The following is a 20,920-nucleotide window of genomic DNA, read 5'->3' as shown; positions in this document are numbered from 1 at the left end:
TCTCAGTTTGGAAAGTGAAGAAAGTGAATACTCTTATCCCTGAACACCTCAGTTTGTAAAGTGAAAAAAGTGAATACTCTTATCCCTGAACAACTCAGTTTGGAAAGTGAAATACCTTTCCTTAAAACTAAATTCCTGCCATAGTTAGTTTCGTTTCTTGGTTTTTCTTACTCTTGAAAACCCACTGCCTAAACCCGACTGTTCAGGAATTACCCTTGATAAATCACTGCTTAAAACCTGAATGTTTAGTACCCTTGAAAAACACTACCTAAACCTGAATGTTTAGTAAGTGCCCTTCACAAACCTTTACCTAAATCCGTCTGTTTACTAAGCACCCTTGACAAACTTTTGCTTAAATCCACATGATAAGTAACACCCCTGAAAACCACTGTTTAAATCCAACTGTTTAGTAAGTTCCCTTAATAAACCTCTGCTAAAAAAATGACTATTTAAGAAATTCCCATGACCAACCTTTGCTTAAACCCGTTTGTTTAGTGGTTGCTAGTTGTTTGTAAATGCCATGTTCTGTGCCATCGAGTAAGTTAAATGTTTTTTTTAAAAAAACGGAGCAGCTTTTGAACCCATGTGTTTTTATTTATTTTCTCTTTTATATCATTTTTGAATGATACGTTGCCTTTTACGTCGATAAACAAATTTCATGTGTATAGACGTTGAAAACCGAAAATGATAATGTAGTAAAATTAAAATAATTTGAAATTTAAATGAAGGGTTGTAAAAATTTGTGCGACAATTAAAGTACGATATTAAAATTCCAACCTCACACAACGAGTTAGTTGTAGTAAAGCAAGTAAAATATTAGAAGGACTTTAACGTTCTAAATAAAGACCGGAGATTGATTACTTATTGGTGTTCATAGAACTTTGTACTTAAGAAGTTTAATTAGGCTTAGCGAGTACTGAATGATCGATAAGGTGAATAATAAGTAGTGAATTTCATAGTTTTTCCTAGAACCAACGTTATTTAAGGTATTAAAGTTATATTAAAATAGGCCAGTCTATTACTAATATTTCGTCCTCATCTGTTGTTTTAGCATCATCTCATATATAGTTCGAGTCTCTCACCCTCTTGTCTATTACTGACTCGAATCCCGAAACAACGTTGTTCGGTATCAGCCAAGAAGTCTTGCTGGAAACGAGCGAAAGAAGAAAACGTTATTTGTACGAGACGCTTCCGTAATACGAGCTGAAATCGCGCGTTCAAATATCTCGCGTTCGTGAGAAGTCTACCAGTAAATACGAATTGAAGGAACGATATTTGTCGAAATTGTTGGTCGACTAGAGAGATGTTAATAAGACGTCTAAATAAGTTCATTGTACCTTCACATCACTGTTACATGCTACAAATTAGAATCACTCACATCTGGAGTCGGTCTCTTGTTATTCACCTCACCGTGACATTAGTTTAAGACTTGTGGTTCTGTTTGTTGTTTTAGTCAAGATTCCCACAGGACTAGTAGTAGTTAGAATCAAGACCGTAAAAACAACCTGCAGTATGCACTTTGTGATATTAACAGAAAAATACTTTCTACCTTCTGTAGCTTGGAATGTTCTAATCTAAACTATCACAGTGAATGTGCTCCACTGGACTCTTACTTCACAAACCAAATTCAATGCAATCTACTAATAAATACCTTTGGTATAACATTTCCAGTTTTGATAGAGTTTCTTTCTTTTTTGTTTTTTCTCTTCGCACCAAAAGTGAGTTTGTGTTTTCCTTGTAGCAAAGCCACATCGGGCTATCTATTGACTCCACCGAGGGAAACCGAACCCCTGATTTCAGCGTTGTAAATCCGTAGACTTAGCGCCTTACCAGCGAGGTACGCGCATCAAAAGTATGGACACTTTATTTGATAGAAAAACATATTTTCATAGATGTTTCTTTTCAAATCTCGTACACTGATATATCTTTTCAACCTACAATTAAGAGGCTCATTTGGTGTAAATATAAGCCACATGTGCACAATTATTTAACGAAAATTTTTGCGTACGACTATGCAGAAAACACGTCAAACACTTTTATAATTTTTATCATTTGAATTAAAGATGGCTGATTCAGAGCAGCAAAACTACAAGGTGAACGGAAGCGAAGATACATAATTAGGATAAGCAAACTAGATTAGTAGTTTCTGGCTCAAGTTCCCAAAATAATCATACCAGTGGACGGTTATTATTGGTTATTCATTGTCAACTTTTCAGAACGAATTTACTAAATTTTATGGGACTATCCTAAATTAAAGAGCGTTCAGCGTCACGTGATATTAGCTTAAGCAATTAACATAAATACTGATACTTGATACGGCTGTATCGATTGCATAGGGTGATGACAAGAAACTATTAATCTAAATTCCATAGCGTTATTATAAAGGATGCTTTTAATACTGCTTTAACGGCGAAAACTACCACCATATATTTAAAAGAATCTTATTGGTTCTCTAAAATAAAGGTCTGTCTGTTTGTTGTTTGTTTTAGAAATTCGCGCAAATACACACGAGGGCTATCTGCGCTAGCCTTCCCTAATTTAGTAGTGTAATACTAGAGAGAAGGCAGCTAGTTATCACCACTCACCGCCCCCACGGCTGAAAGGGCCATCACGTTTGGTGCGACGGGGATTCGAACCCGCGACCCTCAGATTACGAGTCGAACGCAAAAGTCTGTCAAAAATAATAGATTTGCGATCCTAAAATTAATGTTGGTTATTACTGAGGGTCACTTTCTTAATTGCAGTAGATGGTTGGTGTGTATTGACAAAATGTCGGGATACCTAACAAAAAAGGACTTTGATTTAAAAATATTTGCGGCCACAAAAAAGAGAAACAATAATTGAGTATATACGACTTAAAGCAATGAAATCATTATTGGTGGCCAGACTGATAGCTACACTTATAGCATTGATAACAATGTTATAAGTAATAACCATTCATTAACTAGCCAGGTCGCACCTTTTGTTTAGTTTCGAAGATGATGATTGGTAAAGGAACATTTTGTAAAAGTTGAGGGAAATTTCAATTTATTCTTTAACATCGGTAAGACGATAAGCTATTAAAATAATTTTGGAATATTACAGAAGTTAAAAATAGCCGCACAAATTTGAGAAACCAGCCTACAAGTTATACTTGTGGAAATTATACAAAAAGGACATTCTTCATTCATTAATGGTAGCTGTCATTCTTTGAATCTGATGATAATACAGTTGATTGAAAAGGACACAATGTGGATGTAGCCAAAGAAGAAGAGATAGACTGCAGTTGACTGAAAATGGCAGCGTGTAAATGTAACCATAGAAGAAGAGAGAGACTGCAGTTGACTGAAAAGGACACAATATGGATGTAGCCACAAACGAAGAGACAGACTGCAGTTGACTGAAAAGGACACTATGGATGTAGCCAAAGAAGAAGAGACAGACTGCAGTTGACTGAAAAGGACACTATGGATGTAGCCACAGAAGAAGAGACAGACTGCACTTGATTGAAAATGGCAGCGTGTAAATGTAGCCACAGAAGAAGAGACAGACTGCAGTTGACTGAGAAGGACACACTATGGATGTAGCCACAGAAGAAGAGACAGACTGCAGTTGACTGAGAAGGACACACTATGGATGCAGCCACAGAAGAAGAGACAGACTGCAGTTGACTGAAAATGACACAATATGGATGTAGCCACAGAAGAAAAGACAGACTGCAGTTGACTGAAAATGACACAATGTGGATGTAGCCACAGATGAGACACACTGCAGTTGACTGAAAATTACACAGTGTGGATGTAGCCACAGACGAAGAGACAGACTGCAGTTGACTGAAAAGGACACAATATGGATGTAGCCACAGAAGAAGAGACAGACTGCAGTTGACTGAAAAGGACACTATGGATGTAGCCACAGAAGAAGAGACAGACTGCACTTGATTGAAAATGGCAGCGTGTAAATGTAGCCACAGAAGAAGAAATAGACTGCAGTTGACTGAAAAGGACACAATGTGGATGTAGCCACAAAAGAAGAGACAGACTGCAGTTGACTGAGAAGGACACACTATGGATGTAGCCACAGAAGAAGAGACAGACTGCAGTTGACGGAAAATGACACAATATGGATGTAGCCACAGAAGAAGAGACAGACTGCAGTTGACTGAAAATGACACAATGTGGATGTAGCCACAGATGAGACACACTGCAGTTGATTGAAAATGACACAATGTGGATGTAGCCACAGAAGAAGAGATAGACTGCAGTTGACTGAAAAGGACACAATATGGATGTAGCCACAGAAGAAGAGACAGACTGCAGTTGACTGAAAAGGACACTATGGATGTAGCCACAGAAGAAGAGACAGACTGCACTTGATTGAAAATGGCAGCGTGTAAATGTAGCCACAGAAGAAGAAATAGACTGCAGTTGACTGAAAAGGACACAATGTGGATGTAGCCACAAAAGAAGAGACAGACTGCAGTTGACTGAGAAGGACACACTATGGATGTAGCCACAGAAGAAGAGACAGACTGCAGTTGACGGAAAATGACACAATATGGATGTAGCCACAGAAGAAGAGAAAGATTACAGTTGATTGAGAACAAGCTGAATGTCATACGAGAAGAAATAATGATTAATTTTTCTTCTCAAATGTTATCTAAATAAATGTTTTATGAATATGTTTCCTAAAATTAATTATAATCTAGTAACAATATGTGTACTGAGAATGACTATCCAATTTCTGGTATTTAACGAAAACAACATTTCTTACGTATCTCTGCTGGAATAGAATGTTGACTTCCGTAGATTTTTACATTACGTTCAGGTGTTCTTGTTGTTAAACCCCAATAGAATGAAGCATGCGAGGAAATAAAATTCTCAAAACATACTCCTACCTGGTCAACTGTATGAGCTTGGAAGTTATTAACTGTGGAGTAAAGGTAGTGAAATTTATTATGAATTATGGGGTCTGCACTTTGGACTGTCTTTCTTGTTCTGGCTTTGTTAGCCTGTTGAACTGAAAAAGCGCACTTTAGTTTGTGCATATTAAAAATTGAAATGTGCTGCGGGTAAAACATCTGGGTTATTACAGAGTTGTAGCCAAGGGTTCTGATGTGGTGATGTGCATCAGTGTGTCCCCTTGACAACTAAGAAACGTAATGAGGGACTTTAGCCAAAGATTATGATTTTTCCGAGCCAGCAATACCAAGTGTGGAACGCGGGTATATTCGATTAGATTTTATTACTCATTACAATCTCTAACAATCTTATTTTAAATTTTATTACCTCCCCCCACCCCCATTGGCTCAATGGTAACTTTGAGAGTCCACATAACTAAAATGTCCAGATTTTCACTCATGGTGGCACAGCACAGATAGCCCAATGCACAGGTTTTCACTAACCAATGAACAATGTACTGAAATAATACTACACAACCAAAACCCAGTGGCTCAGCGTCATATCTGCGAACTTAACAACGTAAGAATCTGGTTTTCGATACCCGTGGTAGACAGAGCACAGATTTTCTTTCTGCTCAATTTCAAACAAATAAACGTCGCAACTGTGTTAACAAGCGTAGTTTTAGTGCACCATCTACGTATGAAATTTCCAAATATCTGTTATTATTACCTTATCAGGCACAGCATAGCCAGATGGTTAAGACACTCAACTAGTAATCTGAGTGTCGCGGGTTCGAATCCCTGTCACACCAAATATGCTCGCCCTTTCAGCCGTGGGGCGTTATAATGTGACGGTCAATCCCACTATTCGTTGGTAAAAGAGTAGCCTAAGAATTGGCGGTGATGACCAGCTGCCTTCCATCTAATCTTATGCTGCTAAATTAGGGATGGCTAGCGTAGATAGCCCTCGTGTAGACTTGCGTGAAATTCAAAACAGACCAATTACGTTATCATGTATGGGTAAATATTTCTTGCTTATGAAATATAATTCGTAAGGTTTATTCTTCAACACAAGCGAGATGTTTTTAAGCCTAACTGTCGCACAAATGTGTTTTTCTAAATTTAAGAACCGTATTCTCGCAGTAAAGTGATAAATGCATTTTATCAATTGACTTGTCCCTGTCGTCAAAAGAGATATATTGGATCTACTGAAAGAAAGCTGTTAACCTGAAATCCCCAAATATGTCAAGTGTATTTGAATATGCTCTAGGGAAGTGTGACGTAGTTCGTTATTCAAATTATTTTAAGATCTCACAAAGGTCAACAATAAACAAAAAGAATTTGTTACACACAGATTGTGACCTCTAATAAACTAAGCAGGCTTAGCTTGTAAGTTAGTCATCCGTAGGTAACTAGCTACAAATATGGTTGTCTAATGATAAACACGTTTAATCGTTAACTAGGAGAAACAATATCCTAAAAAATCGGTTAAAACGTGTGATTTATAGAACTAGTGATATGTTAGCTTGACTTGTACTAAATAATGTCTTACGATAGGCGTTTTGCAGTACAAGTGATAGTTATAGCATGCATCTTACCGAAAGTAAAGATAACAGCGTTTTTCTGGTACTGCTAAGCTTGGTGGAAAACAGTTTCACACTCACCAATATCTGCCACGATACTTCCAGGTTCCAGGTCGAGGAGAAACTTCTTCACGTGCGGCCACGCGCGGTGTCGAGTGTCTGTGAGATGAGGAGCAATTTGGTGGTAGACGTCGTGAACGTAAGTCTTTTCTAGAGCTATTGACCGCGCTTGGCGTTCTTCAAATGTTGAATCTGAGGTTTTGTCGGACATGCTTGGAGTCATTTGATCACTAGAGAGCGCTTTCTACCTCGCAACTCCATGATCTGTGAAAACAACAGAAAATTATTACTTTTTATTTTAACAAACGACATACACTCCTGGCCAAAATTTTAAGGCCAATGAACATAAAGAAAAAATATGCATTTTGCGTTGTTAGACTCAACCACTTATTTGAGTAGAGCTTCGAAAGATGAAAATAAGAAAAGGAAAATAAAAATAAACATTTTTAGCATTTAATAGAGAAAATGTGAACACTATGAATTTAGCCTTAATACTAGCTGGTCAAAAGTTTAAGCCTATACCAAAAAGAAGTCCTAAACAGGGTAGGAAACGCCCAACAAGAGGTCTCAGTAGTGAGTTGCACGGCCGTTATTGCGAATAACTTCAAACATTCGCTTTGGCATGGTCGATATAAGCGTTTGCAGAAGACTGACTGGAATGTTATTCCAAGTGGTGAAGATGGCTTCACGAAGATCATGCACTGTTTGAAATTGACGTCCATTTCTATAGACTTCCCTTACCATCCACTCCAAACATTTCAAATGAGGTTCAGTTTGAGCGAACACGCTGGATGGTAAAAAAGAATCATGTTATTCGCCATGAAAAAGTCTTTTGTTCTACTGGCATTGTGGATTGCAGCATTGTCCTGCTGAAAGATCCAGTCATTTCCACACAAGCGAGAGCCTTCAGTCAATAAGAATTCTCTCTCCAACATACCAAAGAAGCCAGCTGCTGTTGGACGCCCCTGTATAACCTGAAGCTCCATTGTTCAATGGAAGGAAAAAAAGCACTCCAGATCATCAATTAACCTCCTCCACTGTGTGTGTAGTGTAGAAAATGTTTCCGGTGGGATATCCTTATCGTGCCAGTAACATTGGTATCCATCGGGACCATCCAGGTTAAATTTTTCTCATCAGAGAATAAAACCTTCGTCCACTTTTCTACGTCCCATGTTTGGTGCTTCTCATCAAAGTTTAACCGAGCTGTTTCGTGGTGTGGAAGGAGGCGTGGCTTTTGAAGACGTTTACGGTTTTTAAATCCTTTCTCTCATAGATGCCGTCTTATTGTTCTCGAGCTACATTCTGCGTCCGTAAGGGCCTTAATCTGGTTCGACGATCGGCTGGTGTCTTGCCGAACAACCCGTCGAATTCTCCTGCTCAACGCCGGCGAAATTTTCTTGGGCCGAGCACTTGAAATTCTCGTTCCGTAACCCTCAGCTCGACAATTCTGCCATGTTCAAATTCTGTCAACTTTTTAGTCTTTGCTATGTTTTTACCCAATGTAACACAAGAGATGCCAGTGAGAGATGTTGACAACGCTAATGCTTGTTGACAAAGCTTAATGCTCAAATGACTAAATTTTTTTACGTGTTTACCGATTAACGCTTCGTTTTAGTATGGTCTTAAACTTTTGACCAGCTAATATTTAGGCTAATCTCATAGTGTTCACTTTTTCACCATTAAATGCTAAAAAAGTTTTATATTTTTATCTTCCCTTTTCTTATTTTTATTTTGAAGCTCTACTCAAATACGTGGTTGAGTCTAAGAACGCAAAACACACATTTATTCTTTACGTTCACTGGCCTTAAGATTTTGTCCAGCAGTGTATTTAACACATTGAATCTAAAAAAAAAAAAAAAAAAGCCTTAAACACTATAAATGATACTTGAAAGGGAAATCTAATCAGAATATAAAAAGGCATTTTTAATAATTCTTTAGTCGTTGGAACGTTACAGTGTGTCGATCAATTCCACTGTTCATTGCTAAAGAGTAACCCAACAGTTTGCGGTGGGTGATGTTGACTAGCTTTCCTTTCTTTAGTCTATCAGGCCCGGCATGGCCAGGTGGGCAAGGCGTTCGACTCGTAATATGAGGGTCGAGAATTCGATTCCCCGTCGCACCAAACATACTCGCCCTTTCAGCCATGGGGGCGTTATAATGTTACGGTCAATCCCACTATTCGTTGGTAAAAGAGTAGCCCAAGAGCTGGCGGTGGGTGGTGATGACTAGCTGCCTTCTCTCTAGTCTTACACTGCTAAATTAGGGACGGCTAGCGCAGATAGCCCTCGTGTAGCTTTGCGTGAAATTCAAAATATAAGCAAACTTTGATCTATTACTGTTACGTTATGGACGGCCCACAAATGGCTTTGCTCGTAATTCCAAAAACCAAATAAAGATATTTTCACACTATCACAAAACTTGTTAAGAGTTCAGAAAACATATAAAGGTTCTTGTTTCAATTTACTTGGGCCCGGCATGGCCAAGCGCGTAAAGCGTGCGACTCGTAATCCGAGGGTCGCGGGTTCGCGCCCGCGTCGTGCTAAACATGCTCGCCCTCCCAGCCGTGGGGGTGTATAATGTAACGGTCAATCCCACTATTCGTTGGTAAAAGAGTAGCCCAAGAGTTGGCGGTGGGTGGTGATGACTAGCTGCCTTCCCTCTAGTCTTACACTGCTAAATTAGGGACGGCTAGCACAGATAGCCCTCGAGGAGCTTTGTGCGAAATTCCAAAACAAACAAACAAACAAATCAATTTACTTATTACCCCCTTCTTAACACAAACGGTGATCGCATATCGTTAGGTATATAAAATAGTCAGAAACTGTTGCCAGCTTATTACAAATATACATTTGGTTCACGATGAATTACAAATCAGGCAACGTGCAATACCACCAATTGTACCTTATGTCTGGTTGTATGTGTCGCAACGTCTTTCTGAATAAATATATTCGTATAACTAGATTTTTAAATAATATTTTTAAAGAACAAAATATTTTGAATAAGGAAGATTTCAATGTTATCACTTTAGGATGAAAAACTCGTACAACACAATGCTTAAGACAGCTACTAATTCCGAAATTAAATCCAATACCAATCAATGATATCAAACGCCATTACGTGTCCTGTCACTGACAAAATATTAAATAAGGCTTTTAAGTTCATGAGGGTACACTAACTTCTGGTTACCCCTCGAAATCAACAACTGTTTTTAAAGGAATGATAACTTAAAGAAACACTTCGATCTATATAAATAATAATGTAGAAACTTCATTAAGGATAGTCACGTGACAGCGTCCATATTACAATAATACAGACACTTCACGAGAAGTAGTCACACGTCAGTATAAACAATGAATGATAACTTAAAGAAACACTTCGATCTATATAAATAATAATGTAGAAACTTCAAATCAGAGCTAACATTGTACTAAAAGTCTTAACATTTCTGTTATTCACGCTACAAATCAGAGCTAACATTGTACTAAAAATCTTAATATTTCTGTTATTCACGCTACAAATCAGAGCTAACATTGTAATAACAGTCTTAACATTTCTGTTATTCACGCTACAAATCAGAGCTAACATTGTACTAAAAGTCTTAATATTTCTGTTATTCACGCTACAAATCAGAGCTAACATTGTATAACAACAGTAAATATTTCCTCAAACCTTGAGCCTTACAGAACATTTTCTATACCACAACTTTCCTGCTACAACAAAGTATAATAATTAATCACTGGGGATATTATGAACAAAACAGTGTCATTAGAACACTATAGTTATACATCCTTTTAACTGTTGAAAAATCTCTAAAGAACTTGACAACGAATGTAGTGTTTAAAAATATAATAGGCCTAATACTTTATGGAAATCTTGCTACTACACAACACTGTGCAAACTCACCGAGGAACAAAACATTTCACACTCTATCTTTTCTAGTACATCACTTAGCTTAGATATTCATCAAACACGACATAATTTTCATTTCGTCACAGAAAGACATCTCGTATCCAAATTCATCTTATGTCTTTTCAACACGAAGGAAAACACTTTATCGTGGAAAATGACGTTGCTGCAGGTATTTCGTTGCTCGTGACACGCGCACGTCCTCAAATTCATAGGTTTTCGTGGAGAAAGCCGCGATCAATTTGGCAATCTCTACTTGCAGGCTACCTGAACCATATAATCTCCGAGTAGAGGTTCGAAACCACTGACAGTCAGTAATGTGTTAATTTGTAGCACCGACTGACTCGGGCTAAGAGCAACAATTTTTCCTGGTAAAGTAATTACGTCATCACTAGCCCTTCAACCTGTGCAGTGAATGAAAATATGACGTTAAGGTCTAGACTTAAACTGTCGAGTGTAGTTTTACAGAATATACTGATATGTTCTACTCGTTACGTAGATGTTCAGTCGATATTTCGTTAATTAGTTAAGAATTCACAACATTTCTCATTAAACATTAGACAATATTAGCATGAGAACAAGCGATGACAAAAAACACAGGTTAACAGTTAATAATATGAAGTAAAATAACAATAATTTACATAAATATAATAGTACTGTCTGTTGTGTGTCCATGTAATTAGTTTGTAGGGTGTGGAAGGATCTTCACAAGATTGGTATGTGTTTAATAGGTCCATGAAGGAGTACATACAAATTTTTAGTTTTGCATTTTGTAGTTTTTATGGGCGTTTTGCTTTTTTTTACCATTATTTCGCCCCTGTAGATGGATCTTCACAAAATTTGGTACCATAGTTCACTGGGTCTATGGGGAGATATACACACATTTTTAGTTTTGTTTGTATTTTTCAGTTTCTTTTATCACTATAATCAGGTGGCTAAGACGTTCATCTCACAATGTGCGGGTCACGGGTTCGAATCCCCATCACACCAAACACACTCGCCCTTTCATCCGTGAGGGGCTATAATGTGGCATTCAATCTCACTGCTCCTTGGTAAAAGGGTAGCGCAAGAGTGGGCAGTGGGTGATGATAACTAGCTGCCTTTCCTCAAACCTTACACTGATAAATTAGAGACGGATAGCGCAGATGGTCCTCGTGTAGTTTTGCGCGAAATTCAAACCATACTACATTTTTACCACTATTTCGCCCCCTGTTAATGAATCTTCACCAAATTCAGCAGAAAGGTTCGTTGAATCCATGTATAGATACATACAAACATGAGGTTTCACATTTTGTGTTTTACAATTTTAATGGAGGTTTTTGTGTTTTGTTTTTTATTTACAATTACATGTAAGTGAAGCAATTTTTATGTTCTATGATAACTTTCTGTTAATCACGAATTTACATAACCTTCGTTTAGGTACTCCAGCTATAGAATATGCTACAAACTGGAGAACATTATAAATTTTCTAGTGATCTGTATAGATACAGATACGTATCTATACGTGGTTATAAACTGACGTTAACATACCTCAACAGATCACGTGGTTACAAACTGAAATTAACATACCTCAACAGATCACGTGGTTACAAACTGACGTTAACATACCTCAACAGATCACGTGGTTACAAACTGAAATTAACATACCTCAACAGATCACGTGGTTACAAACTGACGTTAACATACCTCAACAGATCACGTGGTTACAAACTGAAATTAACATACCTCAACAGATCACGTGGTTACAAACTGAAATTAACATACCTGAACAGATCACGTAGTTACAAACTGACATTAACATACCTGAACAGATCACGTGGTTATAAACTGACATTAACATACCTGAACAGATCACGTAGTTATAAACTGACATTAATATACCTGAACAGATCACGTAGTTACAAACTGACATTAACATACCAGAACAGATCACGTAGTTATAAACTGACATTAACATACCAGAACAGATCACGTAGTTATAAACTGACATTAATATACCTGAACAGATCACGTAGTTATAAACTGACATTAACATATCTGAACAGATCACGTGGTTATAAATTGACATTAACATATCTGAACAGATGCAGTTACAAACTGACATTAACATACCTGAACAGATCACGTAGTTATAAACTGACATTAACATACCTGAACAGATCACGTAGTTATAAACTGACATTAACATACCTCAACAGATCACGTGGTTACAAACTGAAATTAACATACCTGAACAGATCACGTAGTTACAAACTGACATTAACATACCTGAACAGATCACGTGGTTATAAACTGACATTAACATACCAGAACAGATCACGTAGTTATAAACCGACATTAACATACCAGAACAGATCACGTAGTTATAAACTGACATTAACATACCTGAACAGATCACGTAGTTATAAACTGACATTAATATACCTGAACAGATCACGTAGTTACAAACTGACATTAACATACCAGAACAGATCACGTAGTTATAAACTGACATTAACATACCAGAACAGATCACGTAGTTATAAACTGACATTAACATACCTGAACAGATCACGTAGTTATAAACTGACATTAATATACCTGAACAGATCACGTAGTTATAAACTGACATTAACATATCTGAACAGATCACGTGGTTATAAATTGACATTAACATATCTGAACAGATGCAGTTACAAACTGACATTAACATACCTGAACAGATCACGTAGTTATAAACTGACATTAACATACCTGAACAGATCACGTAGTTATAAACTGACATTAACATACCTCAACAGATCACGTGGTTACAAACTGAAATTAACATACCTGAACAGATCACGTAGTTACAAACTGACATTAACATACCTGAACAGATCACGTGGTTATAAACTGACATTAACATACCAGAACAGATCACGTAGTTATAAACTGACATTAACATACCAGAACAGATCACGTAGTTATAAACTGACATTAACATACCTGAACAGATCACGTAGTTATAAACTGACATTAATATACCTGAACAGATCACGTAGTTACAAACTGACATTAACATACCAGAACAGATCACGTAGTTATAAACTGACATTAACATACCAGAACAGATCACGTAGTTATAAACTGACATTAACATACCTGAACAGATCACGTAGTTATAAACTGACATTAATATACCTGAACAGATCACGTAGTTATAAACTGACATTAACATATCTGAACAGATCACGTGGTTATAAATTGACATTAACATATCTGAACAGATGCAGTTACAAACTGACATTAACATACCTGAACAGATCACGTAGTTATAAACTGACATTAACATACCTGAACAGATCACGTAGTTATAAACTGACATTAACATATCTGAACAGATCACGCAGTTACAAAATGGCATTAGCATACCTGAACAGATCACGCAGTTACAAAATGACATTAACATACCTGAACAGATCACGTTGTTACAAAATGACATTAACAAATCTGTGATAAGTTCAACATTGTCATGTCATTAAACTTGTAGCTTTAAGCTGGCCAAGGATTGTAGCAAACAGTACATCTTACCAGAATGTTCAGATTTAAAAATGATACACAGAATAATTACACTGATATCTAATTGTAAAACACTTTAGTTGTTTCTGGTTACTGTGAATGTCTTTGTGCGAACTTCTTGGTTTAATATTTTTATTCAGATTGTTTGTTTCGGAAATTTGCCAAAAAAACACAACTAGAAAACGGCTATATGTGTTAGTAATAATAAACAGAAAAGATAGACGCTCAGTAGCACCCACCGCCAACTCTTATTCTACTTTAACTGAAAAGTTGGACTTGACTTTCACTCTCGAAACGCAACAAACTGCGTTTCATTTTAAATGGCAACGGAACTGAGCCATGAACCTTCAGGTTCTAGAATAGACATACTAACCACTAGGCCACGTGTTTAATAGTGCCAATATAGCTACTAACTATTGTAAGGTTTGTATGGTTAATACCATCTCCACTCATAATGGGGATTAATAGTAATAATGAACATTGTGGGAATTAACAGTAACGCCGATCATTGTGGGGTCAATGGGGATTGAGAGTAACACCGACCATTGTGGGGATTACCTCACAATGACCAAAGAAGGTCGAAACGTTGTTCGCTCCTCTACCCATACCAGCCATTTTTACATATATAGTAACACCTATTATTTTGGGGATTAACAGTAACACTGATCATTGTGAGGTCAGTGGGAGTTAACAGTAACACCTATCATTGTGGGGTCGGTGGGTATTAACAACAACACCGATTATTGTAGATTATTCATGACAAGATGAGTGTTCCAGTTGTACTGCATGTTAGTTCTTCACTGACAGATGTCTTTTGAGTCATACACAGAAATACTGGGACAGTTTTAATACGGCAGTTTCAAGGTTTATGGCAGATGTCTTTTGAGTCGTACACAGAAATACTGGGACAGTTTTAATACGGCAGTTTCAAGGTTTATGGCAGATGTCTTTTAAGTCGTACACAGAAATACTGGGACAATTTTAATACAGCAGTTTCAAGGTTTGTGGCAGATGTCTTTTAAGTCGTACACGGAAATGCCGGGATAGTTTTAATACGTCAGTTTCAAAGTTTGTGGTAGATGTCTTTTGAGTCGTACGCAGAAATACTGGGACAGTTTTAATACGGCAGTTTCAGGGTTTATGGCAGATGTCTTTTGAGTCGTACACAGAAATACTGGGACAGTTTTAATACAGCAGTTTCAAGGTTTATGGCAGATGACTTTTGAGTCCTACACAGAAATACTGGGACAGTTTTAATACAGCAGTTTCAAGGTTTATGGCAGATGTCTTTTGAGTCCTACACAGAAATACTGGGACAGTTTTAATACAGCAGTTTCAAGGTATATGGCAGATGTCTTTTGAGTCGTACACAGAAATACTAGGACAGTTTTAATACGGCAGTTTCAAGGTTTATGACAGATGTCTTTTGAGTCGTACACAGAAATACTGGGACAGTTTTAATACGGCAGTTTCAAGGTTTATTTACAGACCATTACAACACATTCAATTATCATATAATTTACCTCTTTTATTACTCAAAAAAAATACAAAAAATGGACTATTTAGTAATTTCAATAAGTATTGTTTAAATAACTTTACCTTTTTCTTATTTATTATTAATTAAAATTGTAATTTTTTTGTTATTCCTTTTGTGTTAAATATGGTGATTATTTTCACTTGGTTGATTATTAACGTTAAAAAACAAAGATATTATTCAGTATTTTGTACCTGTTTCTTTATTTGAATAGCTTCAGTTACTATACAGTTTCAGTAACTTTGTTTGCAATTTGAGAGGACGCTACAAATCTTGGGAGAAATATACACACAAAAGTCTTGTATACTGAAAGCTTACAAAGTTCCTGTATACTGAAAGCTTACAAAGTTCCTGTACACTGAAAGCTTACAAAGGTCCTGTATACACACAAAGTTCTTGTATACTGAAAGCTTACAAAGTTCCTGTATACTGAAAGCTTACAAAGGTCCTGTATACACACAAAGTTCTTGTATACTGAAAGTTTACAAAGTTCTTGTATACTGAAAGTTTACAAAGTTCTTGTATACTGAAAGTGTACAAAGTTCCTGTACACTGAAAGCGTACAAAGTTCTTGTATACTGAAAGCTTACAAAGTTCCTGTATACTGAAAGCGTACAAAGTTCTTGTATACTGAAAGTTTACAAAGTTAAATTAATATTCTCGTTAAATATTTACTACAATAAATTGTAAGTAAAATTTACTACAATAGATTATAAGTAAAACTTACTACAATAAATTATTAGTAAAAGTTACTACAATAGATTATAAGTAAAATTTACTACAATAGATTATAAGTAAAATTTACTACAATAAATTATAAGTAAAATTTACTACAATAGATTATAACAAAACCACAGACGTTTAATTCATAAAGGGTAATAACATTAATTATCCAATATTGTATTTAAACACACTTAACTTGAAACATAGAATAATGCATTTTATTACCTTAAACACGTATTCTGTGTTAGTTAAATAAATATTACCCTAATTTTATTTATATTATTTTCCTCTGAGAAATCTTCTACACGTTTTAATTGATAAAACGTATTGATGAATTGTTTCTTTCACTATCTGGTTATTTCCTTATTCCTTACACCACCCACCTAATCACTTTGAAACGATTTGGTTTGTTTGTCGTTGAGCGCAAAGCTACACATTGGACTGACTATCGGTGCTCCGCCCACGCCGGTATCTAAACCCGATATTTAGCATTATTAACCGACATACTTACCACTAAGCCACTGGATACCGCTATGAAACGATTTGGTTTGTTTGTCGTCGAGGGCAAAGCTACAAAATGGATTTTGTTCTGTCCACTGCGGGCATCGAAACCAGGTTTTCAGCGTTACAAATCTTCAGATTGAGCTACCTGGGGCTACATTAAAACGACTGACTATAGATATAATAAAATACTTTAAATAGGGTTTCTTATCTCTTTGTTTTATCATTTTATTTATTTTTCACCTTGTGAAAATTATTTCTGTCGTCTAAATTCTCCAATCTCCCTTTTCAATATTCGACTTTTTCTGTTTCATACAAATAGCCTAGGATGAACCGACAACTAATTGTATTTGCTACAACAAGGATAACTGGAAAACACACGGTATTTTCGGGTTCGTACACGACACTTAACGAAACTAAGCTTTTCTATTGCACCAACTAAGCAGATGGAGAAATGACAATTTAGAACGACGTAGCGAGATGAATAAAGAGAGCAGGACGTTGGATGTCTGAAATAGAACAAATTAGGCCAATGTTTGTATAAAAGATTACTTAAGCTGTTACTGACCTTAGCTGGAGCTGTGAAGAGACATCATTAAAGGTTAATCCTTCCGCTCAATGGAAAGAGTGCGGAACGTGAATATTCGTCAATTACTTATTTATCGTATACCCAGACAGAAGATTTTCGAGGGTGGCGGCGCTGTCTTAAGTGTTTATTATGTACATATCTCGTCACAAAAGAAAGCTTACAAATTGGAAATCTTTCCAATAGGCTAAACTGTCATTATTTGGCACAGTGCCAATTTATCTCCTGTCCTCTTTACCTGTGGGAAACATTTATTGTATGAATGGTTTTTTAACGCCTCATTTAGTCCACACGACTAACAACAAAAACTATATAGGAATATACCAAGGAACTGTAACAACCTGAGTATCCCTAACAGTATCCGTCAGAGAGGTGGAAGGACAAAAGTGCAACACTTCTGCAAGTCCTCTAGAAACACAACGGTATATCTGCGGACTTACAACGTTAGAAACCGGATTTCGATACCTGTGGTGGGCAGAGCACAGTTAGCCCTTTGTGTAGCTTTGTGCTTAATTACAAACAAATCTTCAACATTAAAACTCCGACAGTCAGTCGTAACAAACTTCTAGGTAATTCTAAATTGAAAGATCTATTCTATAAACCCCATTAAGGTAGAAAACCTATACAACCCGATTGACTGCCTTGTAGCGACCTCGGTTTCTACTTCTTAGATATCAGACGGTTACATTTTGCCCGAGAGAACTAAAAAGCCTTTGCATTTTTCAATAAGGTAAAAGTTCCGAATCTTAAATATATAAAGCACGAATTAGTAGATTTCATATTCCGAATATCAGATCTCTTAGCTTTAAAGAACTTCAGGTACTTAAGGCCCAGTATTTCTGAAGGTATCCGGTACCTCTACATGAACTAAACAAAAAAAGCTGTTAAAAAGTGTAAAGTAAGTAATGAATCTTTGTATCAAGAATAAAAAACAAAAGCCGGTATTTCACTTGGGAAAATAGCCGGTACTACGTTTCGGATGGTGCCAGCAGATAGCCGGTACTACGTTTCGGATGTTGCCAGCAGAATTACACCTCTGATTCCAGAGACTCCGTCTGGATATGTTAAATAAAAAGTTAAATATTTTATCTTGCTATAATATTGGCATTTTGAATTAGAATTGTCAGACGACTTTAGAATACCACCTAATATGTATTGAAACTCGACAAGGGGGGGATGGGGTTATATCAGAACGACACTTTCATACCTACACAGATAGATAAATGTGGAAAATGCGGGTCTGGAAAATTAGCATATACTTATATATAAGTTTGTTTTGTGAAAGTACAGAATGACATATAAAAAGAATAAATATGATATCGTCAAAGGTGTGAACTTGATAAACACGCTTCTGTTCTACTGAGGGCTAATAGCACTTCATAATAACTATCGTTCTAGGTTCAGTGGTGTCCTTGAAACCACTACTTCTATTGTAACACGATCACCTGATTGACAGCTTGGTCAATAAATTCCAGTACAAGTCCACTAAAAGTACTTATTGTCGTAAATTGTTTCAGAATAAAATTACAAATTATGACGACTCCAATGTATTGATATATATATATAAATCTTAAATCCATCGGTGAAAAATTACATAAGAGTATAAACTGAACACAACTGATTTGCTCGAACACTAATTTTCTGTCATTCTTTTTTTTTTATGAGTGCTTTATTAAGTGTTCTGTATTTACTAATGAAAGGGACAGTCAAGATAAAAATTAGATAAACTTCTGCAGAGTTCTCGAAAGTGTTCTTTTCTACAGTCAATAAAACTAAAATTAAGACTAACAAAAATTCTTATTTCTTGCTTTGGAAGTTCATATGTCACACTGTGTTATAGCCTACAGAACCTATAATTCTTCTCGTGATTCATGGCACGCGCATGTTAAATTGACGTCATGAAAGTACATATTGCAAAGTGTCCTTTATATAACGTCATTTTAGTGTCTACTGGCTGACGAACAGACAACACACTACTGTATACTGGGGCAGGTGGTTAAAACGGGTGACGCTTTGGCCCCCATTTCGTGGAAATGATAATTTCATCAATAAACAGCAAAGAACTATATTTTTTTTTTCACAGAAATAATTACTTTTTTTGCTGGAAACTGCGACTGAAACATTATTTTCTCCAATATCCCTAAACCAAAATACAATAAAACAGAAGCAGCGTTTCCTGTTTTCTCTAACTTATCCCAACTCACGTGCTACAGGGTGTTCGGAAAGTCACTGTGCAGTTTTGAAAGCAGCGATAACAGTATTCATTCAATTTCAAGCTAGCAACTGATAGAGGTGTTTAGAAACAAAATAAGAAGGATTCAAGTCTGTATTGATGTCAACGGTGGTCACTTTCAACATTGTTTATAATTGTCATTCATATTTACCTCTTGTATTCTATATTGAAACATGTCTGTTAATAAATATATAAGTGCACAGTGACTTTCCGAACACCCTGTACATAACAAACGTTAGTCGTTTGCGACGTATTCGGTTTATCTTTAAAAAGCCTCAGAATAATCGTACAGTTTTATGCATTTACATTTTAACCTAGGAGCCTTTCAGTGGCTCAGCAGTAAATCTCACAGTTAAGATACTAAAATTTGGGTTTCGATACTTACTTCCACGAATATAAAGATTCGCTAAATTGTAGGTCTGTTAACACATTTTGTCCCACTGCAAGTGAAAACGTCCAACTAATTTTTATTATTAAATTAATTGATGTTTATAGAGGGTTGGGATACGTTTGAACTTGAAAAAAGCACTAACGCCTGTGTCACCCTTTTTTCAAACCCTGGACATTGAATTCAAAACCAAAACGGCGAAGTTTCATGACAGTTATAAATAAATATATTTCCCAGTTAAGGGGCACGTGCCCCCAAAACCTTCCAGTTTCGCCTCCCATGTTCGTGTTGACATATTCAAGAACTGATTAATCTATTATGTTGCTGTGCACATAACATTAATATTAACATTGTTAAAAAAAACCGTCAGGTTACAGTTATTAAAAAATAAAACCAGCCAATATTATATTTTATCATAAAAAAGGATAAAAACAAGTTACTTCGGGTTCTTACATATAATGTTTTCTATCATATATAAACCATCTACAATATACACATCTTCTTTTTTAAAAGAAAACTTTCAAAAAGTAATTTACCATAACTCATAAAACGTTTTTCCTTCAAGCTACCTAACTTGTCTGGCGTAAAGAGGATATCATATTATTTACTGTTTCAAATATAACTGTAATCCCGTCACTGGTTATTGGACATATTCATTCTCCTTGTTGATAAGAGAGTCTCCAATTTTACTACTCCACTGCTCTTTATTGATAAGAAAGTCTCCAATTTTACTACTTCTCCACTGCTCTTTATTGATAAGAAAGTCTCCAATTTTACTACTTCTCCACTGCTCTTTATTGATAAGAAAGTCTCCAATTCTACTACTTCTCCACTGCTCTTTATTGATACGAATGTCTTTAATTTTACCATATTTCGAGTATTTTTAAGAACTTTCGCTAGGGCAAGTCCTGACATAGTAGTCAGTGTATCGGGCTGCGTACCGTAATTCCTCTGTTCTAGACGAGATGTGGCTCATCATGCTCTACA

General features: G+C 36.3%; 1 protein-coding gene across 5 annotated transcripts in view; it reads right to left on the bottom strand.

Annotated features, from left to right (window-relative positions):
• The window catches only part of LOC143230236 (uncharacterized), a 146,893-nt gene that overhangs the window by 14,198 nt on the left and 111,775 nt on the right, over positions 1–20,920 (bottom strand). For all 5 annotated transcript variants that reach the window (XM_076463412.1, XM_076463414.1, XM_076463413.1 and 2 more), the window contains one exon: positions 6,544–6,786. In XM_076463412.1, the coding sequence (XP_076319527.1) occupies positions 6,544–6,745 (202 nt within the window). In that variant the 5' untranslated portion in view covers positions 6,746–6,786. The remainder of the gene's footprint in view (positions 1–6,543; positions 6,787–20,920) is intronic.

The sequence above is a fragment of the Tachypleus tridentatus genome, chromosome 10 (assembly GCF_004210375.1).
Source record: "Tachypleus tridentatus isolate NWPU-2018 chromosome 10, ASM421037v1, whole genome shotgun sequence".
Taxonomy (NCBI): domain Eukaryota; kingdom Metazoa; phylum Arthropoda; class Merostomata; order Xiphosura; family Limulidae; genus Tachypleus; species Tachypleus tridentatus.
This window is presented reverse-complemented; position numbering and strand designations above follow the sequence as displayed.